General features: G+C 40.7%; 1 protein-coding gene across 1 annotated transcript in view; it reads right to left on the minus strand.

Moving 5' to 3' along the window:
- Positions 1-20,489: 20,489 nt before the first annotated feature.
- The window catches only part of LOC140721245 (uncharacterized), a 77,779-nt gene continuing 73,187 nt past the window's right edge, over positions 20,490-25,081 (minus strand). The window contains exon 15 of the mRNA XM_073036098.1: positions 20,490-21,788. Coding sequence (XP_072892199.1) covers positions 21,787-21,788 — 2 coding nt within the window. The 3' untranslated portion in view covers positions 20,490-21,786. The remainder of the gene's footprint in view (positions 21,789-25,081) is intronic.

A 25,081-nucleotide genomic window follows, 5' to 3' on the forward strand; every position in this document is an offset into this window, starting at 1 on the left:
GGAAACTATGGAGCCATGAGGGAGGAGCTGGCCAAAGTTGACTGGACAGATATCCTAGCAGAAAAGACAGTGGAACAGCAATGGCAGGTATTCTTGGGAATAATGCAGAAGGTGCAAAATCAGTTCATCCCCCGGAGAAGGAAGGATTCAAAGGGGGGAAAGAGGCCACAGTGGTTGACAAAGGAAGTCAGAGATTGCATAGCATTAAAAAAATGGAAGTATGACAGAGCTAAGGTGAGTGGGAGGACAGATGATTGGGAAGTTATTAAGGAACACAGAACTTAACTAAAAAGGCAATACGGGGAGAAAAAATGAGGTACGAACGCAAGCTAGCCAGGAATATAAAGGAGGATAGCAAAAGCTTTTTTAGGTTTGTGAAGAGAAAGAAGATAGTTAAAAACAATGTTGGGCCCTTGAAGAATGAATTGGGTGAAATTGTTATGGGAATCAGAGAAATGGCAGAAGAATTTAATAAGTACTTTAGATCTGTCTTCACTAAGGAAGACACAAGCAATCTCCCAGATATATGGATGGGCCAAGGACATAGGGTAACAGAGGAAATTAAACAGATTGACATTAGGAAGGAAATGGTGATGAGTAGACTGATGGGACTGAAGGCTGACAAATCCCCAGGTCCAGATGGTCTGCTTCCTAGGGTACTAAAGGAGGTGGCCCTGGAAATTGCGGATGCATTGGTGATCATTTTCCAATGTTCCTTAGATTCAGGATCAGTTCCTGAGGATTGGAGAATGGCTAATGTTATCCCACTGTTTAAGAAAGGAGGGAGGGAGAAAACAGAGAACTATCGACCTGTCAGCCTGACATCGGTGGTGGGGAAGATGCTAGAGTCCATTATTAAGGATGAAATAGTGGCATATCTAGATAGCAGTGATAGGATTGGGCTGAGCCAGCATGGATTTACCAAGGGTAAATCATGCTTGACTAATCTGTTGGAGTTTTTTCGAGGATGTAACCAGGAAGTTAGACAAGGGAGATCCAGTGGATGTAGTGTACCTCGATTTTCAGAAGGCATTTGATAAGGTCCCACATAGGAGATTGGTGGGTAAAATCAAAGCTCATGGCATTGGGGGGAAGACATTGACATGGATAGAAAACTGGTTGGCAGATAGAAAGCAAAGGGTAGCGGTGAATGGGTGTTTCTCGGAATGGCAGGTGGTGACTAGTGGGGTGCCACAGGGCTCGGTATTGGGACCACAGCTGTTTACAATTTATGTCAACGATTTAGATGAAGGCATTGAGAATAACATCAGCAAATTTGCTGATGATACTAAGCTGGGTGTTAGGAGAATTCAGGGTGACTTGGATAGGCTGGGTGAGTGGGCAGATACTTGGCAGATGACGTTTAATGTGAATAAATGTGAGGTTATCCACTTTGGGAGTAAGAACAGGAAGGCAGATTATTATCTGAACAGTGTAGAGTTAGGTAAGGGAGAAATACAAAGAGATCTAGGAGTCCTTGTTCATCAGTCACTGAAGGTGAATGAGCAAATGCAGCAGGCAGTGAAGAAGGCTAATGGAATGTTGGCCTTTATTACAAAGGGAATTGAGTACAAGAGCAAGGAAATCCTCTTGCATTTGTACAGAGCCCTGGTGAGACCACACCTGGAGTATTGTGTACAGTTTTGGTCTCCAGGGTTAAGGAAGGACATCCTGGCTGTAGAGGAAGTGCAGCGTAGATTCACGAGGTTAATTCCTGGGATGTCTGGACTGTCTTATGCAGAGAGGTTAGAGAGACTGGGCTTGTACACGCTGGAATTAAGGAGATTGAGGGGGGATCTGATTGAAACATATAAGATTATTAAGGGATTGGACAAGATAGAGGCAGGAAATATGTTCCAGATGTTGGGAGAGTCCAGTACCAGAGGGCATGGTTTGAGAATAAGGGGTAGGTCATTTAGGACAGAGTTAAGGAAAAATTTCTTCTCCCAGAGAGTTGTGGGGGTCTGGAATGCACTGCCTCGGAAGGTAGTGGAGGCCAATACTCTGGATGCTTTCAAGAAGGAGCTAGATAGGTATCTTATGGATAGGGGAATCAAGGGATATGGGGACAAGGCAGGAACCAGGTATTGATAGTAGATGATCAGTCATGATCTCAAAATGGCGGTGCAGGCTCAAAGGGCCGAATGGTCTACTTCTGCACCTATTGTCTATTGTCTATTGTCCCTCTCCCTCAGCTTCCTCTGTATAAGGAGGTGGTGCTCAGGATGCCTGTTGTTGAGGGAGTTGAGGATAAAGTGGGGCGTATGCAGGAAATGTTTTTTTTAGCTACTCCCACAATCACATGCCCAGCAACAGTGGTATTTACGAGGCACAGACCAAAAATTCAGACCACTGAGACAATGTGCGCCATTAAATGATTTCTAACTATCCAACCGTCAGTTCCGTATCTTTGTAAACAGCTTGTAATTTTAGATGATCACATCCTACAGGTGCAAAAGCCATTTTAGACAGGATTTATATTTGGACTACTGCATCCTGCAGGTGTAAGAGCCATTGCTACGTATGTGACCTACCATTAAAATGTCAGCAGAATGAACTAGCCCTTTTACCATCTCAGATGGAGGGGCATGAAGTAGAGAGGCTAAAGAAGAACAGACAGATTTGGAGAATAGGCAAAGAAATGGCAGATGGAATATAGTGTCAGGAAGCGTATGGTCATGCACTTCAGTAGAAGAAAGGAAAGGTTTGACTATTTTCTAAATGGAGAGAAAATACAAAAACTGAGGTACAAAGGGACCTAGGAGTACTTGTGCAGGATTTTCTGTATTGCTCCATTCCTATATGGGCCATATTTGCTTACAAACATCTGCAAGGACATATTAGAATGTCTTTTTTTAAGAAGATACCCAGAGGATCCATTGTCTCAGTTATCCATCCCTTTCACACTTTTGGTTACAGGTCGTGGACTTACTGGGTTTTGACAAGTTTTTGTCTCATTATTTTCTTGGACCTATTTTTCCATCAGTTTGCTATTTCAAGGACTCTTCTTTTTCATGTAGATGGATACAAATCCTTTGAGTCTTTGTGTCTGTTCTGCTTCCTCATGATACACTCAGTGGCCACTGCATTAGATACACCTGTACACCTGATCTTTAATGCAAATATCTAATCAGCCAATCTTGCGACAGCTGCTCAATATATAAAAACATGCAGACATGGTCAAGAGGTTCAGTTGTTGTTCAGACCAAACATCAGAATGGGGAAGAAATGTGATTGAAGTAACTTCTACAATGGAATGATTGTTGGTGCCAGGCAGGGTGGTTCGAATATCTCAGAAACTAGATCTTCTGGGATTTTCACTCACAAAGTTTCTAGAGTTTACTGAGAATGGTGGGAGGAAAAATATAACATCCTGTGAGCAGAGGTTCTGGGTGAAAATGTCTTGTTAATGAGAGAAGTCGGAGGAGAATGGCCAGACTGGTTCAAGCTGACAGGAAGGTGACAGTAACACAAATAACCTCACGTTACAACAGTACTGTGCAGAAGAGCAACTCTGAATGCACAACATGCCGTAACTTAAAGTGGATGGACTATAGCAGCAGAAGACCCCACCGAGGTTCTGCTCCTGTACTTAATAAAGTGGCTACATCAAAGTAAAAGGTGTGTGTGTATTTTTGTCCTCGACTCTTTTCCTTAACAAATAGTGAGACAGTCTGTTGTGCCTCATGCTGATTTACACTCATTTTATTTTCTCTATATCAATTTTGTGCTGACCTTTTGGGAAATTGGGCTCTCTTCAGGGGAAGGTTGGACCTGTACAGGAGGAACGGTTTTCCCCTGCACTAGAGGGGGGTTAATATCCTCGCAGGAAGGTTTCATAGTGCTGCACAGGAGGGGTTAAACTAGAGTTTCAGGGGGGATGGGAACCACAGCACCAGAACAGATCATGGAGTGATTGTGGAGAAAGATGTTGTTAAACCTACATATGCTTATCAAGAATCAAAAGGTTGAGCAGGGTGGGATGAATGTTCTGAGCTGCTTATATTTGAATTCAAGGAGTACTGTAAGAAAGGCTGATCAGCATGTGGAATTACAACATTGTAGCCATTACTGAGACTTGGTAGCAGGAGGGACAAGCTCAATGTTATGGGTTCCATTGTTTTAGATGTGAAAGAGCAGGAGAGAGTAAAGGGGAGGGGTGGCTTTACTAGTGAGGGAAAATGTCACAACAGTGCTCAGTCGGTATAGACTGAAGAGCTTGTCCAGTGAGTCTCTATAGTTAGAACTGAGGAAGAAAAGGTATGACCGCAATAATGGGATTATATTATAGCCCACCAACAGTTTGCGGTATTTACAGGAGGAAATTTGTAGAGAATTGGCAGACTTGCAAGAAACATAAGGTTGTGATTTTAACTTGCCACGTATTGACTGGAATTTCCATACTGTAAATAGATGGGAAAATGTTTATCAAGTGTGTTCGGGGAAGTTTCCTGAATGAATCTATAGACATGCCAACTGGAGAGAATGTGGCACTAGATCTACTATTATAGATTGAGACAAGGCCGGTGACAGAAGCTTGTGTAGGGGAACACCTTATATCTAGTGATCATAATATGATTAGTTTCAAGGTAATTATGGAAAAGGATAGGTTTGGTCCTTGGGTTAAGATTCTAAGTTTGAGAAAGGCCAATTTTGATGGTATTAGAAAGTATGTGGCAAATATGGACAGGGGCAGATTGCTTTCTGGCAAAGGTGTACTTGGTAAGTGGGAGACATTCAAAAGTGAAACTTTGGGAGTACAATGTTTGAATGTTCCTGCAAGAATAAAAGGCAAGGATACCAGGTTTGGGAACCTTGGTAATATCAAGGGACGTTGAGACATTGGTTAAGAAAAAGAAGGAGGTGTCTAGCAAGAGGAACAAATGAAGTACTTGAGGAGTATAAGCAATGCAAAAGAACACTAAAGAAGGAAATCAGGAGGGGTAAAAGAAGGCCATCAGATATAGGAGCAGAATTAGGCCATTTAGCCCATCGAGTCTGCTCCAGCAATTCATCATAGCAGACCCAATTTTTCTCTCAGCCCCAATCTCCGGCCTTCTCCCCATATCCCTTCATGCCCTGACCAATGAAGAATCTATCAACATCTGCCTTAAATGTACATAGACACTTGCCCTCCACAGTTGTCTGTGGCAAAGAATTCTACAGATTTGCCACTCTCTGGCTAAAGAAATTCCTCCTTGGAGGTTTCCAGTGACATCATCATCGAGAATGGCAGCTTAAGTCACTAGCTCCTCCGGAAAAATGCATATAACCTCATTAACCCATCAAATATAACATTTTTCAAAAACTATTTGAACTGAAAAGAGGGGCAAGAATGGGGAAAAAGAATGGAAATTAAAAAAGCGACACTGTGGAGCCTGCGGCTAAGAGGAGTGCAGCGAGCGGCTCTCCGACCCGACCGTGTGCTAGCGAGGCGGCTGCTGGGCCTTGTTCAGATGAAGCAGCAAATATGTTCGAAATCCTGAAAGAGATAAGGGAGTTCCGGAAAGAAATAGAGCAGCAGCTCCGTGATATTAAGGCAGAGCTCGCCAGCGTTAATTAAAAAATAGCGGTGGCAGAGACTCGAATTCAGAAGTTGGAAGATCATGTTCAAAACGTGGAACGGATACTGAGTAAGACAATAAAACTATTACATCACCAAGAAGGTAAACTGCTTGACCTGGAGGGAAGATCACGGCAGAAAAATATCAGAATCTACAACGTTCCCAAAGGAGCAGAGGGCTTGTCTATGACAGAGTTTGTCGGAAAGTTACTGCGGGACGCACTGGAGCTTCCCTCGGCTATGAAGCTAGAAATCGAGAGGATGCACCACGCGTTAGTCCCAAAACCTACCCAGGATAGAAAGCCACGCTCAATAATAATAAAATTCCTTCGGTACAGCACCAAGGCAGAGATTCTACGAAGGGCCTGGGGTAAGAAGAGAGTGTTTTTCGATGATAAATTAATATATTTTGACCAAGATTACCCCCCCCCCCCGTGGTCCTCCAGAAACGCAAAGAATACTCTGAAGTAAAGCAAGTATTAAAGCAAAATAAGATTAGATTTCAAACTCCGTACCCTGCTAAACTGCAAGTGTTTTATGACAACGGGACACGGTTGTACCAGACAGTGGAAGAGGCGACTACAGACATGAAGGCCAGAGGGTTGCCCGTCAGTGTGACCAAAACGAGGGGAAGCCTGGCTGAGGAATTATCCCGCTCCGCTTGGGAAATAGTGCGAGAATCGAGAAGGCAGGAGGAGGCCGAGAGAAATATATCAGGAAGAGACCGGGAGTTTCCCAAAGACAGTCCTCACCCCCTTCAGAAGAGCCATAAGGTTTGGCTAACTTTAAAAATTTTGAGAAGCTAAACAGAAGCAAAAGTACACGGTGATATACCTATCTCGAGAAATACTTATTATAATGTGGATTTTATATTACTTAGTTGTTATTCTTTACTTACTCCTTTTCCCCACCAAAATGAGAATATATATATATATATATATATATGAGTGCATATATGTGTATGTATGTAATATGTGTGTGTGTGTGTGTGTGTGTATATATATATATATGTGTGTGTGTGTGTGTGTATGTATATATATATTTGTGTGTGTGCATATGTATATATATGTGTGTGTGTGTGTATATAGGAGGAGTACACAGGGAAATCCTTTCTGTGTAATGGATTTGTTCACTGACTATTATGAATACTGCAATGGGGGCCCTCAATTCACAACTAGGAGGGGTTATCCCCCACAGCTAGACATTTCCTCTAGCTCAACGCAGGGTCATCTACTAGAGACCTCAGCCTTGGAATCACATGTTCATTGCCATTTTTGTTATTATTTGCGTTTCTTGGTTCTTATTCATTCAGGGAGTAGATCGATTAAGTTTTATTCTAATTTCAATGATACATTGACAGATAAATACAGAAGGCTAAGGACAAGGTAAAATTCATTTCTTTTAATGTCAATGAGCTATTAAATCCAATCAAATGTAAGAGAATTTTATCCTAAATGAAAAAAGAACAAGCCCATGTACTATATTTACAGGAAACTAATTTAAGTGATAATGAGCATAAAAAACTAAAGAGAATGGGCTTCACTAATCTGTTTTTCTCCTCATATAAATCAGGACATAGGAGAGGAGTTGCTATTCTTATCTCAAGTAAGGTAAATTTTGAAAAAGTATTCGAAATGGGAGATAAAGAAGGCAGATATATTCTGGTAAGGGGGAATATAGACGGCAATTCAGTTACTCTATTGAATATATACGCACCCCCGGGAAGTGATATTGGTTTCTTTCAGAAAATTACTGATATTATGGTAACGGAAACAGAAGGTCTCCTGATATGTGGGGGAGACCTAAATTTACAATTACAACCAAACTTAGACTCTTCCAATAGAAAAACCTATGAAACAAAATCTTTACACAAGAAAGTTAATACACTTTTTGAGGATGTTGGTTAATTGATATATGGTGGGACCTTTTCCCTGATAGAAGGGATTACACTCATTATTCTGCTCCCCATTCTGTATATACAAGAATAGACTATTTCATAACATTTGGAAAAGACAATGACAAAATAAACACCTGTGGAATTAGGACAATAGAGGTAAGTGACCATGCACCTATATATTTATCTGTTGATTTTGACCTACAACCAAAGAATACTATTTGGAAACTAAATTCAAGTCTACTCAATGATCCGTACTTTAAGGAACAAATTAAAAAAGAAATTGGTCTCTACTTAGAATTTAATGATAATGGAGAGGTTTCACCTCCCATGTTATGGGATACTCTGAAGGCGGTCTTAAGAGGGAAAATTATAACGATATCTTCATATAAGAAAAAATAAGGAATAAAATATTAGAGGAATTACAAAATAGGCTGAAGGAACTAGAGCAAAAACACAAATTGAATTTGGCACAGGATACATTAGGGGAAATTAAAAGAATTAGGAATGAAATAAATAATTTGGCTACACAAGAAATCAGGAAAAACTTAATGTTTCTGAAACAGAGACATTATGAAAGTGGATCGAAATCTATAAAAATACTGGTGTGGAAACTGAAAAAAAAGATAGCAGAAAATACAATTCATAGAATTAGGGACCCAAGAACGGAAATGATAAAAAAATAAGCTAAGTGAAATTCAAGGAGCTTTTGAAGTGTTTTACAAAACTCTATATTCCAAAGTTCCAGGGGGAAGCATAACCCAAATTGACACCTTCTTGAATTCTCTAGAGTTACCCACTTTAAGTGAAGAACAAAATAGAACGAGGACTGGTGACATAACTGAAGTTGAATTAAAAGCTGCAATTAATAGGCTTAAATTAAACAAGTCACCAGGATCAGATTGGTATACAGCAGAGTGATACAAAGAATTGAAAAATGAGTTAATTCCTGTTTTACTCCCCACACTGAACTGGGCTCTAAAAAAGGCACAAATGCCACCCAGTTGGAAGGAAGCGATAATCTCAGCTATACCGAAAGAAGGCAAGGATAAAATGGAATGCGGGTTATTTAGACCAATATCCGTTCTTAATGTAGATTATAGGTTATTTACCTCCATCATGGCCAAACGATTAGAGGAGTTTCTACCCATACTGATACGTAACGATCAGACAGGTTTTATACGACAACGCCAGACACAAGACAATGTACGAAGGACACTTCACATTATGGATCATATACAAAAAAATAAAATCGAAGCAATAGTGATAAGCGTGGACACTGAAAAAGCATTTGATTCGGTTAATTGGAATTTTCTTTATGGAAATTCCTCATCCTCGTTTAGATTTGGTTTCCAAGACAAAATTATTAAAACTGTACAGACAGTATATGACAATCCTACTGCTAGGATTAAAATCAATGGATATTTATCAAATAGTCTTACCCTAAAAAGGGGCACGAGACAGTGTTGTGCATGGTCACAACTACTCTTCGTGTTATATCTGGAACCATTAGCTCAATACATCAAACAAAATAAAGTTATCAGGGGAATTACTATTAAAGGGACAGAGCATAAATTGGCTTGTTATGCCGATGACATTTTGATCTATCTAGGGCAACCAACATACTCTTTGCCTAAAGTGATGCAATCCTTTGAACAATATGGTCAATTATCAGGATACAAGATCAACATAAATAAAACCCAATTACTTTCATATTACTATAGCCCACCAAGAGAAATTGAAAGTCGATACCCCTGGGCATGGCACACAGAGTCTCTCAAATATTTGGGCATGATTATGCCAAAAGATTTGACAAAATTATCAGAATGTAATTGTCAGCCTTTATATTAAAAAAATTAGGGAAGATATGGCAAGATGGAACCTGATTCCTTTTTTCAGTCTCAGTTCAAGGATTGAGTCTATTAAAATGAATATACTGCCCAGACTGTTATATCTCTTTCAGACCCTACCAATAAAGATTAATCAAAATCAATTCAATGAATGGAACAAGATGCTGTCAAGGTATATTTGGCAGGGTAAAAGGCCTAGAGTTCATCTCAAAACTTTGCAATTAGCAAAGGAAAAGGGGGATGGGGCCTACCTTCTCTTAGAGATTATTATTTTGCAGCACATTTGAGAGCTGTGATATGTTGGTGCAACCCATCATATGATGCTCAATGGAAAAACATTGAGGACGGGGTACTTCCCGTCCCCATACAAGCAATTTTGGCTGATAAAAACCTGCAAAGGTTCATACATACTATTGATAACCCATGGATGAAATTGACTCTTAAAATATGGAAAACTACTATAAAAGGATATAATCTAGAGGGAGATATTGCAATTCTTAAATAGTGTGCATATGACTCTGATTTTACACCAAATAAACTGGATGCTAGGTGTAAGGACTGGACAGCTAAAGGAATAACAGTTCTTTGCAACATAATGAAAGAAGGAACATTGTTCAGTTTTGAAATGCTTAAAGGGAAACATTTATTAGAAAAACAAGATTTTTATTTGTATTTACAGATGCAGCAATATGTTAATAAGACGCTTAAAAATGTAACCAAGGCAAGTACATGTTTGATAGAGCTCTTTAGAAAAGCATATAATTCAGATAATGGTAGTAGAATCATTTCAAGCATGTATAAGGGATTGTCAAATCTTAAAACACATTCGACTTCATACATTAAAACAAAATGGGAGAAGGAAGGAGGGATAATTATATCTGAGGAAGAATGGACAACAATATGGAGGTATCAATGGAAGTGTACCAGTTCACAGAAATGGAGGGAGTTTGGATGGAAAAACTTGATAAGATATTTTATTACACCCTCTCAGAAATCCCATTATGATAGTAACCTCCCTGTTTGCTGGAGAAATTGTGGAAATCAAAATGCAAATCATTACCATATTTTTTGGGACTGCCCTGTTATCAAAAACTATTGGAGGGGATATACAATGCCCTACAAGACATCTTTAAATGTGAAATACCCTTAGAGAGTAAGACCATATATTTTGGATATATACCTCAAGAATGGTTGAAAAGAGATATATATTTCATGAATATTCTGTTGGTGGCTGGTAAAAAGACTCTTACTACGAAATGGTTATCACAGGAGAGCCCAACTTTAAATACATGGCCGGAAATTACAATGGACATTTACAAAATGGAGAAGATAACAGCATCTGTTAAGCATAAGCTGGAACAATTTGATTCATACTGGGAAAAATGGTTTAACTACATAATGCCTCATGGGCCTGATTTTATTCTCAAAAATCAATGAATCTGTTGTAAAAAAAAAAGATCACTCCCTACTTGTACATAGTTCTTTCCTTTTACTTGTTTTTTCTTTCCACTCTTTTCTATAAGTGTATACCTCCGATAAATACTTTGTGGAGATTTGTGATATATATGTACAATGTCTGAAATATATCTTATGGAAATATTTGTTTGATGTTGAAATTCAATAAAAAAATAAATTACAAAAAAAGAAATTCCTCCTCATCTCCATTCCAAAAGCATCCCTCTCTTTTCTGTGGCAGTGTCCTCTGGTCTTAGATTCTCCTACCACAGGAAACATTATCTCCACATCCACTATATCAAGGCCTTTGACCATTTGATAGGTTTCAATGAAGAATGAATCACTCATTCTTCTGAAGTCCATTTCTCAAATGCTCTTCATTGGACAAGCCTTTCAATCCTGGAATCATTTCTGTGAACTTCTTTTGAACTCTCTCCAGTCTCAGCACATTCTTTCTAATATAAGGGGTCCAAAACTGCTTTCAAAACTCTAAGTGAGGCCTTGCCTGTGCCTTATAAAGTCTTAACGTAATATTGTTTTTATATTCTAGTCCTCTTAAAATGAATGGTAACATTGCATTTGCCTTCCTCACCACAGACCCAACCTGTAAATTAACCTTTAAGAAATTTTGCACAAGGACTCCCAAGTCCCTTTGCACCTTAGTGTTTTTGTTTTTCGTCTCCATTTTAAAAATTGTTAAATCGTTCATTTCTTCTACCAAATTTCATGACCATACACTTCCTGACACTATGTTCCATCTGCCATGTTTTGCCCATTCTCCTAATCTGTCTAAGTCCTGTAGCTTCTCTACTTCATCAAAACTAACTGCCCCTCCACTTATCTTCATAACATCTGCAAACTTTGCAACAAAGCCCTCAACATGATCAACCAAATCATTGATATATAACATAAAAAGAATTGGTCCCAACACAGACTCCTCATCACCAGCAGTCAACACTTCATTCACATTCCTTGCCTCCTGCCAATCAGCCACTGCGTTATCCATGCCAGAACTTTTCCTGTAGTACCATTGGCTCACAACTTGTTAAGCAGTCTCATGTGTGGCAAAGGCCTTCTGAAAATCCAAGTCCACAACATCAACCAATTTTCCCTTATCTGCCCTGCTTTTTATTTCTTCAAAGGATTCCAACAGATTTATTAGGCAAGATTTCTCCATGAGGAAACCATGCTGACTATGGTCTATTTTATCATGTACCGCCAAGTACCTAAAGATCTCATTGTTAATAATCGATTTCAATGTCCTGCCAACCACTGAGATCAGACTAATTGCCCTGTTATTTCTCTTCCTTCTTGAAGGACTGGAATGACATTTGCATTTTTTCAGTCTTCTGGAACCATTACAGAATCTAGTGATTCATGAAAGATCATTGCCAGTGCCTCCACAAACATTTCAGCCACCTTGTTCAGAACACTGAGGTATATACACCATGCGTCCAGGTGACTCATCTACCTTCAATCTCCCAAGAACCTTCCCTCTAGTCGGGCAGTGAAGCACAGAAGATTTAAAAGGAACACAGCCTTATACAGCAGGCAGTGGAGTGAGCCGAGAGCAGAGTGAAAGCTCAAGGGCTTTGGCACAACAGACTTAGACAGAAACGGTCGAGGCAAGGTAGGTTCAGTTTTCAGTTTTGTCCTGTTAATTGAGGAAAGGGGGAATTATGAGTGTGAGGGCAGCTTGTTGTTCTCGCTGTCGGATGTGGGAGGTCCTGGAGTCCCCTAGCCTCCTGAACATCCATATCTGTGCCAGGTGCACCGAGTTGCAGCTCCTAAGGGACAGTGTTAGGGAACTGGAGCTACAGCTCGATGACCTTCGTCTGGTCAGGGAGAGTGAGGAGTTGATAGAGAGGAGCTACAGGCAGGTGGTCACACCGGGGCCACAGGAGGCAGACAAGTGGGTCACAGGAGGGGGAAGGGGAAGAGTCAGGTACTAGAGAGTACCCCAGTGGCTGTACCCCTTGACAATAAGTACTCCTGTTTGAGTACTGTTGTGGGGGGGGCAGCCTACCTGGGGGAAGCAACAGTGGCTGTGCCTCTGGCACAGAGTCCGGCCCTGTAGCTCAGAAGGGTAGGGAAAGGAAGAGGAAAGCAGTAGTAATAGGGGACACGATAGTTAGGGGGTCAGATAGACAATTCTGTGAACAGAGTCAGGAGACCAGGATGGTAGTTTGCATCCCTAGTGCCAGTGTCCAGGATATTTCTGATCGCATCCAAGATATCCTTAAGTGGGAAAGTGAGGAGCTAGTGGTCGTGGTACATATAGGTATCAATGACATAGGTAGGAAAAGGGAAGAGGTCCTGAAAGGAGAATATAGAGAGTTAGGAAGGGAGTTGAGAAGCAGGACTGCAAAGGTAGTAATCTCGGGATTACTGCCTGTGCCATGCAACAGTGAGAGTAGGAATGGAATAAGGTGGAGGATAAATGCATGGCTGAGGGATTAGAGCAAGGGGCAGGGATTCAAGTTTCTGGATCATTGGAAACTCTTTTGGGACAGGTGTGACCTGTACAAAAAGGACGGGTTACACTTGAATCCCAGGGGGACCAATATCCTGGCGGGGAGATTTGCTAAGGCTACTGGGGAGACTTTAAACTAGACTGGTTGGGGGCTGGGAATTAAATTGGAGAGACTAAGAGAGAGGAGGTTAGTTCACAAATAGAGAAAGCTTGAAATCAGTGTGTGAGGGAGGATAGGCAGATGATTGAGAAGGGGAGCGCTCACACAGAAGATGTAGGGGAAAAGGAAGAAAAAGAAGATAGTTAAGTTGTTTGCACCGTTAGGGATAAACAGAGAGTAAGAGGTGGAGAATTTCTTAAATGAATTTATTTTAATGCTAGGAGCATTGTAAGAAAGGTGGATGAGTTTAGAGCATGGATTGATACCTGGAAATATGATGTTGTAGCTATTAGTGAAACATGGTTGCAGGAGGGGTGTGATTGGCAACTAACTATTCCTGGATTTTGTTACTTCATGTGTGATAGAATCAAAAGGGCAAGAGGGGGAGGTGTTGTATTACTTGTCAGAGAAAATATTACAGTGGTGTTTTGGCAGGATAGAATAGAGGGCTCGTCTAGGGAGGCTATTTGGATGGAATTGAGGAATAGGAAAGGTGTAGTAACACTTATAGGGGTGTATTATAGACCACCTCATGGGGAGTAAGAATTGGAGGAGCAAATTGGTAAGGAGATAGCAGATATTTGTACTAAGCACAAGGTTGTGATTGTGGGAGATTTTAATTTTCCACACATAGACTGGGAAGCCCATTCTGTAAAAGGGATGGATGGTTTGGAGATTGTAAAATGTGTGCAGGATAGGTTTTTTTTTCAGCAATACATTGACGTACCAACTTGAGAAGGGACAGTGTTGGATCTCCTGTTAGAGAATGAGATAGATCAGGTGATGGAGGTATGTGTTGGGGAGCACTTCGGATCCAGTGATCACGATGCCATTAGATTCAATATGATTATGGAGAAGGATAGGTCTGGACCCAGGGTTAAAATCTTTGACTGCAGAAAGGCTAACTTTGAGGAGATGTGAAAGGATTTAGAAGGAGTGGATTGGGACAATTTGTTTTATGGGAAGGATGTAATAGAGAAACGGAGGTAGTATAAAGGTGAAATTTTGAGGGTACAGAATCTTTAAGTTCCTGTTAGTTTGAAAGGAAAGATTAAAAGTTTGAGAGAGCCATGGTTTTCAAGGGATATTGGAAACTTGGTTCAGAAAAAGAGAGAGACCTACAATAACTACAGGCAGCATGGAGTAAGTGGGCTGCTTGAGGAATATAAAGAATATAAAAAGAATCTTAAGAAAGAAATTAGAAAAGCTAAAAGAAGATACGAGGTTGCTTTGGCAAATAAGGTGAAAATAAATCCAAAGGGTTTCTACAGTTATATTAATAGCAAAAGGATAGTGAGGGATAAAATTGGTCCCTTAGAGAATCAGAGTGGACAGCTATGTGTGGAGCCAAAAGAGATGGGGGAGATTTTGTACAACTTCTTTTCTTTGGTATTCACTAAGGAGAAGGATATTGAATTGTGTAGGGTAAGGGAAACAAGTAGGGTAATTATGGAAACTATGATGATTAAAGAAGAGGAATTACAGGTGCTTTTAAAGAATATAAAAGTGAATAAGTCTCCAGGTCCTGACTGGATATTCCCTAGGACCTTGAGGGAAGTTAGTGTAGAAATAGCAGGGGCTCTGATAAAAATACTTCAAATGTCATTAGAAACGTGGATGGTGCCAGAGGATTGGCGTATTGCTCATGTTGTTCCATTGTTTAAAAAGGGTTCTATGAGTAAACCTGGCAATTATCAGCCTGTAAGTTTGATGTTAGTGGTGGGTAAATTAATGGAAAGTATTCTTAGAGATGGTATATATAATTATCTGGATAGACAGGGTCTGATTAGGAACAGTCAACATGGATTTGTGTGTGGAAGGTCAAGTTTGACAAATCTTATTGAATTTTCTGAAGAGGTTACGAGGAAAGTTGATGAGGGTAAAGCAGTGGATGTTATATATATGGACTTCAGTAAGGCCTTTGACAAGGTTCCACACGGAAGGTTAGTTAGGAAGGTTCAATCGTTAGGTATTAATATTGAAGTAGTAAAATCGATTCAACAGTGGTTGGATGGGAAATGCCAGAGAGTAGTGGTGGATAACTGTTTGTCAGGTTGGAGGCCAGTGACTAGTGGTGTGCCTCAGGGATCTGTACTGCGTCCAATGTTGTTTGTCCTATATATTAATGATCTGGATGATGGGGTGGTAAATTGGATTAGTAGGTATGCAGATGATACTAAGATAGGTGGCGTTGTGGATAATGAAGTAGGTTTGCAAAGCTTGCAGAGAGGTTTAGGCCAGAAAGAAGAATGTGCTGAGCGATGGCAGATGGAGTTTAATGCTGATAAGTGTGAGGTGCTAGATTTTGGTAGGACTAATCAAAATAGGACATACATAGTAAATGGTAGGGCATTGAGGAATGCAGTAGAACAGAGTGATCTAGGGATAATGGTGCATACAGGTGGAATCTCATGTGGATAGGGTGGTGAAGAAAGCTTTTGGTATGCTGGCCTTTATAAATCAGAGCATTGAGTATAGGAGTTGGGATGTAATGTTCAAATTGTACAAGGCTTTGGTGAGGCCAAATTTGGAGTATTGTGTACAGTGCTGGTCACCAAATTATAGGAAAGATGCCAACAAAATAGAGAGAGTACAGAGAAGATTTACTAGAATGTTACCTGAGTTTCAGCACCTAAGTTACAGAGAAAGGTTGAACAAGTTAGGTCTTTATTCTTTGGAGCGTAGAAGGTTGAGGGGGGACTTGATAGAGGTATTTAAAATTATGAGGGGGATAGATAGAGTTGACGTGGATAGGCTTTTTCCATTGAGAGTAAGGGAGATTCAAACAAGAGGGCATGAGTTGAAAGTTAAGGGGCAAAAGTTTAGGGGTTATATGAGTAAGTACTTCTTTACTCAGAGAGTGGTAGCTGTGTGGAACGAGCTTCCAGTAGAAGTGGTAGAAGCAGGTTCGATTTTGTTATTTAAAAAAAAATTGGATAGGTATATGGACAGGAAAGGAAAGGAGGGTTATGGGCTGAGTGCAGGTAGGTGGGGCTAGCTGAGAGTAAGAGTTCGGCATGGACTAGAAGGGCTGAGATGCCCTGTTTCCATGCTGTAATTGTTATATGGTTATATTATGTATCCAAGGGGAAATTTGAAGAGGAAGGTTGGAAATGTTCGTGGAAGGTAAAGTATTTACTGAGACTGAGGTTCAGCTTCAGGCAGCAAAACTGAAGTATATGCATGAGTTGCAGTTAAAACAGCTCGAGGCTGATGAAGCAGAAAAGCCGAGGATACATGAGGCTTGGGAGGCAGACAAGCAGAGGGACGAAGCAGAAAAGAGGAGGCGGTTCAAGCTGAATAGGATAGAGAGGATACAGCAAGGAGGTCCAGTACCACATCGTGATGATAAGTTAGTGGTATCGTTTAATATCAGCCAAAAAATTAAGTTAGTACCGCCATTTGATGAAGGTGAAGTCGACCGGTATTTCCTACACTTTGAAAAGGTGGCCCAGACTCGGAAATGGCCGAGGGATGAGTGGGCTGTCATGTTACAAAGTGTGTTGAAGGGGAAGGCTCAGCAGGCGTATTCTACCCTGAACCTTGAACAGTCAAAGGATTATGCCACAGTGAAAGATGCTGTGCTTAAAGTTCATGAGTTGGTTCCAGAGAGTATAGACAGAAGTTCAGCAATTTGAGGAAGTCCTGGAGCCAAACTTATATGGAGTTTACCCATGAAAAGCAGGTGTACTTTGATCGTTGGCGTACCTCAAAAGGGGTGAATGAGGACATTAACAATTTAATAGAGTTGATGTTGATTGAAGAATTCAAAAACTGTGTCCCTGACAACATCAAGACATACTTGAATGAAAAAGAGGCTGCGACCCTGTCAGAGTCTGCTAGGTTAGCAGACGAGTATGCTTTAACCCACAAGGTAAAGTTTTTTTCCCGAGCAGAAACTACCAAAAGAGTAGCAGGGATAACAAAGATACCCCACAGGTTAAACCAGAGAGTAAGTTGGGAGCGAGTAACATGAGTAAGGAGGAAGGAAAGCAGTCAAAAGGGAAGTTTTCCAGTTTTACCTGTCACTATTGTAAGAAGCCTGGTCATGTGGCAGCGAATTGTTTTGCTATGAAAAGGGAAAAATGAAAAGTAAAGGAGACAATCTTGGTTGACAATGGCTATATTCTGTCAGTTGAGACACCACGGAGAAAGAAGGGGTCTGACTGAGTGCAAGAGGGATTTAAGCGGTTTATCTCAAATGGATTTGTGTCTGTAAAAGAGGGGTCAACCCCGATTCCAGTGAGAATCTGGAGAGATACTGGGGCTTTTTAGTCACTGATATTGAATAGTGATTTGGGCTTCGGTGATGAGATGAAAACCATTGAAGTCAATATTATTAAAGGAATTGGAAAGGGGATTGAGTCCGTGCCTTTGCATAAGGTAATTTTGAAATGCAAATTGGTATCAGGACATGTTAAGATCGGGGTATGATCTGAATTGCCAATAGACAATGTTGATGTCTTGCTGGGTAATGACCTTACAGGTGGGGATGTTTATTCAGCAGTGCAGCTAACAAGCAAGCCTGTTGCTGATGACCCATACACAGGTAATGATGTGTACCCCGCATGCGCAGTAACCCAAAGCATGTCTAAAAAGGCTGCTGATGCAGATAATTCGGAGCAGGGGGATTCTGAGATCCATGATAGCAAAAACAAGGGTTCAAATTATGAGGATTTGTCAGAGACTTTTCTACCTTCCATGTTACATCAGGATTTGGGTAGTAAGGGGGATGAGAAAGGTTTGTCCTTATCCAGGGATGAATTTATAGCAGAACAAAGCCGAGATTCTGAAATTGCTGCATTAAAGGAGACAGCTCTCACAGAAGAGGAGTTTCAGAGAGAGTCAGTGGGATATTATCTTAAGGATGGAGTGTTAATGAGGAAGTGGAGACCACCTACTGTGCCTGCTAGTGAGCAGTGGGCCATTGAACATCAAGTTGTGGTCCCAAAAGTTTACAGGGCTGAGATTTTAAACTTGGTTCAGAGTATGCCTTTAGGTGGACACTTTGGAGTGAGAAAGACAGTGAATAGGATTATGAAGGAATTCTACTGGCCTAACTTAAGAAAGGATGTTGTGAATTTTTGCAGGACTTGCTATACCTGTCAGGTTGTGGGGAAACCTAACCAAGTTATTCAAGTAGCACCACTTAAACCGATACCTGATTTTGGTGAACCTTTTTCTAGGGTCATAGTGGATTGTGTTGGCCCATTGCCCAAAACTGCAGCTGGCTATGAGTATCTGTTAACAATCATGTATGCTACATCTAGGTTCCCTGAAGCGGTGCCTCTCAGAAACATCAGGGCCAAGACTGTGGTAAATGCACTTATCAAGTTCTTCACACTGATATGTCTACCTAAAGAAATCCAATCTGACCAGGGTAGTAACTTTACTTCGAGAACATTCCAGGGGATAGTTAAAGAACTGGGAGCTAAGCACATTGTGTCATCTGCCTATCACCCAGAGTCCCAGGGAGCCTTGAAACGGTCCCACTCTACTCTTAAGACCATTATTAAAACATAATGTGTGGAAACTGGGATGAAGAGGTTCACAGAGCAGTGGTCAGTTCAGAAAGTGTGTGTGAGCGTGCTTAGTTATGTTTTGGAATTCAGAGACAGACGTAACAAGGCTTGTGACCTTGCGAAGCAGAATGTACAGCACTCTCAGATAAAGATGAAGCTGCGATATGACAGGAAGGTGAGGGAGCAGAGATATTGCGTTGGAGAAAGGGTCTTGGGGCTGTTCCCTCTCCTTACCAACCCCCTACAAATCAGATTTATTGGACCATATGAGATAATTAAGAAAATTGATTCTTTGAATTATGTTATTAGAACTCCTGACCCAAGGAAGGCTACTCCAGTCGTGCACGTAAATATGATCAAGCCTTATCATGACCCCGAGACATCACCTGTGAGTACGGTTATGAAAACAAATGAAGCTATGGAGCCTGGTACCGAGATACCAGATAATTTTAACGAGCTCAGTGCAGTCTTGGAAATACTGATGTTTTGGAAAATATTGACAGAAAGCTCCATCATTTGGAGCTGAAGCAGCAAGTATAAAGATTTATTCCCTGACATTCCAAGACAGTGCACAGTTGCAGTGCATGACGTAATTGTAGATAAAGTTGATCCCAGTAAGCAACACCCTTATCAAATGAACCAAGACAAAAATAAAATGGTTAAACAAGAAATTGAATATATGCTTATAGCTGGCATTACTAGGCCATCTACCTCAGACAGGACGTCGCCCTGTGTGATTGTCCCTAAGCCGGACGGGAGCCTGAGATTCTGTACTGACTACAGGAAAGTTAATTCCGTAACTAAGACAGATGCTTATCCCATCCCAAGAGTGGATGACTGTATTGACAGAGTGGGGAAGGCTAAATACCTTACCAAGATTGACCTGTTAAAAGTATACTGGTGTGTTCCTTTGACAGAAAGGGCTAAGGAAATATTTGCATTTGTGACACCATCTGGACTGTATGAGTACAATGTTTTACCCTTTCGGATGAAAAAATACTCCAGGGACATTCCAAAGGATGATAAATTCAGTGATTCAGAGTTTACAGGGGCTTATATTGATGACTTGGTTGTATGGAATGACACATGGGAAGAGCACATCTCAGCAGTAGAGAAACTGTTTGAAAGGCTGTCCAAGGCAAATCTCACTGTAAACCTTGCTAAAAGTGAATTTGGCCTTGTCACTGTCACATATCTTGGCTATGTAGTAGGCCAGGGCCAACTGTCTCCTGTGCAGGCCAAGGTTCAGGCTATTGCTGAGGTTCCTGTTCTGACGGGCAAGAAAGTGTTAAGAAGGTTTTAAGAAATGGTTGGGTACTACCGTAAGTTTTGTAATAACTTCGCAGACATCGTTCTCCCCCTAATGAAACTCCTAGGGAAGAGTGAAAGATTTGTGTGGAGTGACCTTTGCCGCGAGGCATTTGACCACCTGAAAACCATCCTGTGTTATCATCCTGTGCTCAAAGCACCTGACTTCAATAAACCATTTTTAATCGCGGTAGATGCTAGTGATGAAGCTGCTGGGGCAGTATTATTGCAAAAGAATGCTGATAAAATTGAACATCCAGTGCCTTATTTCTCAAAGAAATTTAATGTGCATCAGCAGAATTACTCTACTGTTGAAAAAGAGTTGCTATCACTCATTTTAGCATTGCAACATTTTGATGTTTACATATGTCCTGAGCAGAAACCCCTTGTGGTTTATACTGACCATAATCCCTTAGTGTTTCTGAAGAAAGTGAAGGATACGAATAGAAGGTTACTTAACTGGAGTCTGATATTGCAAGAATATGACACAGAAATAAAACATGTGAAAGGTACTGACAATATTATAGCAGACTGTTTGTCTAGATGTTAAGCTTAAGTTTGTATACACTTTGCTATGTTACCTGATAATTACACATGTATTGCTTTAAACTGTATAATCAATAGTTAACACAAAGATTTTGCTCCTTGCTCAAAATTTTTCTTGAAAGGAGGGAGGTGTGACAATATCTGAAGGATTATTAAATATGGACTGTTCCTTTAAAAAGAGAAAGAGAGAGCGAACAGCGTGCGTGGGGGGAGAGAGCAACAAAAAGCCTGTGAGTTGCCTTGGAAACTGAAAGGCGGAACTATATGATGGACATCATATGGTGTTCAGCAGTTATGAAATATATACAAGGTCAACTGGCTTTGTAATCAGACACACCAGAGATGAGGAAGACACTGACACTGGTTGAGCTTAGTGTGCCCATGACAAAGGTGGGGTTTTTGCTCACAGTGTGGACAAAGGGATGACCGGTGGGAAGCTATGGGTGTGTTTAACCCTGGCCTGGGTTGATGCTGTGGAAAACCAGCATTCTTGTTTGTGTGGTCACAGTCAGTGACTTCCATAAGTTTCGGGAACAGGGGACGACGTGGAAGATTTGACGGCATCGGCACTGGGAAGACAAAACATTTCCCTCTCTTTTAAACTACTCAATTCAATAACCAGAACTGAACTGACTGCATACCTATACCATCGTAAGACTGTATCATTTCACCACCTAAGCTGGAAGAAGTTTGGGAACTTTATTTACTCACTTATATATGCATGTACTCTGCTAAACTGTTTACCTTATCTTGTTTTATATTACTTAATCACGTAGTTACTAATAAAATAGAGTTTATAACGGAAGACTCAGACTCCAGGTGTGTCCATTTCTGCTGGTCCTTTTTAACCCGTTACGGGATACGTAACAGAGGGAAGGATTTTCCAGACTCCAATCTACAGCAGGGACACAGAAACTGTCCTCACAGTGAAACTGATGAGTGTTGTGTCCCTTCTTATCGAGGTTCAGCTTCAAGATGTGGGTTCATAGTTTGTAATCCATTCATTTCTCTGTTATCCTGAAATGGACAAAATAAACACAATGCATTTGTTATATGTGATGACAAATCTTCACATTCAAACAACAAATACCTCAACAGGAGAGAGAACATAGAACATAGGACATAGAAATCTACAGCACATTACAGGCCCTTCAGCCCACAATCTTGTGCTAACCATGTAACCTACTCTATAAACTGCATAGAATTTCCCTACCACATAGCCCTCTATTTTTCTAAGCTCCACATACCTATCTAAGAGTCTCTTGAAAGACCCTATTGCATCTTAAAGACCCTATGGAAATAGAAAAGACCAATGCACTGATACTGATTTATTATTGTTACCTGTACCAAAATACAGCAAAAAGTTTTGATTTGCATGCTGACAGTTATTCCCTACACAATTACATCGGGATAGTAAAAAGGGAAACAGAATGCAGAATATAATGTTGGAGATGCAGAGAAGGTGCAATGCAGATGGACAAAGTGCTGCAGGACCAGATACAGAGACCTGTAGTGATAATTAAAATGCAGATATGGAAGCAACAAAACAGTAAGAGAAACTGTACACGATGTTAAACCTAACCACATATCAGGCATATTACGGAGGACAAGATACCCTCTGGACCATGAGTGTCAACATCTGACTGACAGCGGCATTAGAAACACACCAGGAAGTTTTCAATGAGTCTGAGAGCAGTGGAGAGGGTGAGATAGCAAAGGATTTATAAACTTACTAACTTAGCCTCTAGACACCAAAAACACAGCAGGAATTTATTGGAACAAACTTCTCCTTCAGCACAGTTGTCTGTGTAAGTTTCTTTGTTTTTGCCTAAAATGAATAAAATAATTCTTCATAAACTCAGACAATTAGTAAACATTCTTGTCAGAGATTATGCTTCACATCCAGCCTCTAAAATGCAATGATTTACTTTTATTTTAACCTATTTTGGTACATTATTTCCTCATAGTTTGTCTGAACACTAAGCACTGACGGTATCTCTGGTTAACTTGTTGGGGAAGGTCCAGGATCAGACAATAGGAAAGAGTTAAACCATCAATTGACTTAATGCTACTTTATCCATAGAGTCCCACAGTAACCAGCAAGGTGTTTCACACAGAGCAAATCAGGAAATTCTGCTCCCTTGGCCTGAGACTGTCACTGGGTGGCAACTGTTTCTCGAATCCATGTTCCCAGTTGGAACCTCGTCAATCAAACATTCCACACAAACATTCCATAATTTTTTCAAACATTTAAAATAAATGGACAGGCAATCGAGCAGCAAATGATTTCCACGTTGCCCACATCTTCTCCCATTTGCTGAGGTGAATCCTAGAACCCTTCATCCCTGCTGTTCCTGCTCCATCACTGGAATATCCAGCAGTACCTTCCATGGACGTGGGACTGGGCCTCAACTACCCTTTCAAACCTGGTAAGGCTTCCAAGGATTGCGCAACATTTGTTTGGTGGAAAACCTCCTGATTTGCTCCAGAATTTTCTTTTCCAGACCCAGACCCTGCCCTTTGATGGACTGCTGCTACAGGATCTCTGCTTGTGGGAATGCTGGAATTCCTGGATATAAAATGACAAAGTAACCAGCAACTTCACCTTCAGTAACTTTAGATTCTGACTATCCAGTAATGGCAGAGACATGATTTTTCTCATGGGGTGTTTAGCCTACACACACAGTTTCTCTGTCTGTATTTTCTCCAGATTTAGAAAGTTAATTCATTGCTCAGAAACTGCCATAGTCCCAGAGCCTGAGGGTGAGCAACATATCTTTGAAGGCAGACACTTGGCATGGAGGAGGACTTCCTTCTGTTCTGCTTTTTGAGGTTGTGAGGTGTCTGATGAGGTGAACATTGGAATAGAGGCCTGCAGTGGAAGAAATAGCTGATGGACTAATAGAGAGGTAATTAGGAGCTTATCTTCTTCCTATAAAGCATGCTACTGTCTTCTTCCAGTTCATGGCAAAGACATTCTCTTTACCATCATGAATACTCCTTCTTCTTTGAGTAGTCTTGGGCCAGATTTCCATGAATCAGGTGAAATGCTGGTCTTCAAAGAAGCTTTGACTACATCCTTGAATCTTTGTCCATGACCACCTGCTTATTTTCTCTAATAATTGAGCTCAGTATATTGTTTCAGGAATTTAGAGTCAAGCATGTGAATGTTGTGGCCAATCTAATTCAAATCTCAATGTTAGGGATAATGACTTGGGGGAGAATAATCATGCTGGTTGAATTTGGGGAATTTTGCAAATCTAGTATCAGTGGTCCCTTTGTCAGTGCTTTGAGATGCCTGCTGTAGGAAGCTCACAGAAACATATAAAAAAACAAGGATCAGCTCTGTCCAATAGACTACAGGATCCATGTTGTTAAATTTATCTATCCTATTTCCAAATGGATCAAAGGCTGTGCTGAGAAATTGAAGGCAGTGGTGAATTTGAAAGCTGAGGGTAGCAGACTCCAACAGAGTCAACAAACTCATTCGTAAGGCTAGTGATGTTGTTGGGGTGGAACTGGAATCTCTGACGGTGGTGTCTGAAAAGAGGATGCTGTCCAAGTTGCATGCCATCTTGGACAATGGCTCCCATCCATTCCATAATGTACTGGTCAGGCACAGGAGTACATTCAGCCAGAGACTCATTCCACCGAGATGTAACACTGAGCATCATAGGAAGTCATTCCTGCCTGTGACCATCAAACTTTACAACTCCTCTCTTGGAGTGTCAGACCAATAGGCTGGTCCTGGACTTATTTCCACTTGGCAAGATTAACTTATTATTATTTAATTATTTATGGTTTTATATTGCTATATTTCTACACTATTCTTGGTTGGTGCGACTGTAACAAAACCCAATTTCCCTTGGGATCAATAAAGGTATGTCTGTCTTTTCTGTCTGTCTGTATTTCATCGTTGATGTCTGCCTTCACTTTAAGTGGCTCCTGAGATGGTGGTCCAGGCTTTCTGGTTTTCCTCTGTGCAATTATTGTGAGTGGAATGTGTGGTGTGGTGAGGATAGGTTGGTCGAGGGCCTTACTCTTACGTGTGCTCATTGTGAGGCTCATCTCATATGTTTTGGATCTTAGTCTTCAAGTGCAAGCAAATGTCACTGAAGCTTGGCTACTGGCATTTGGGTGACCATGGTTTTGTGTAGTTGCTGGAGTCTGAAGTTTCCTATTATTTCTGAAGACCAGCTCCACTGCCATGGGAAGTTATTTTAAATGGCTTATTACGATAATGTGTACTGAGGCACAGTGTCAAACTTGATTTGCATGACATCATGAAGATCATTTGATCAGGTCATTGT

This window comes from Hemitrygon akajei, chromosome 2 (assembly GCF_048418815.1).
Source record: "Hemitrygon akajei chromosome 2, sHemAka1.3, whole genome shotgun sequence".
Classification (NCBI taxonomy): domain Eukaryota; kingdom Metazoa; phylum Chordata; class Chondrichthyes; order Myliobatiformes; family Dasyatidae; genus Hemitrygon; species Hemitrygon akajei.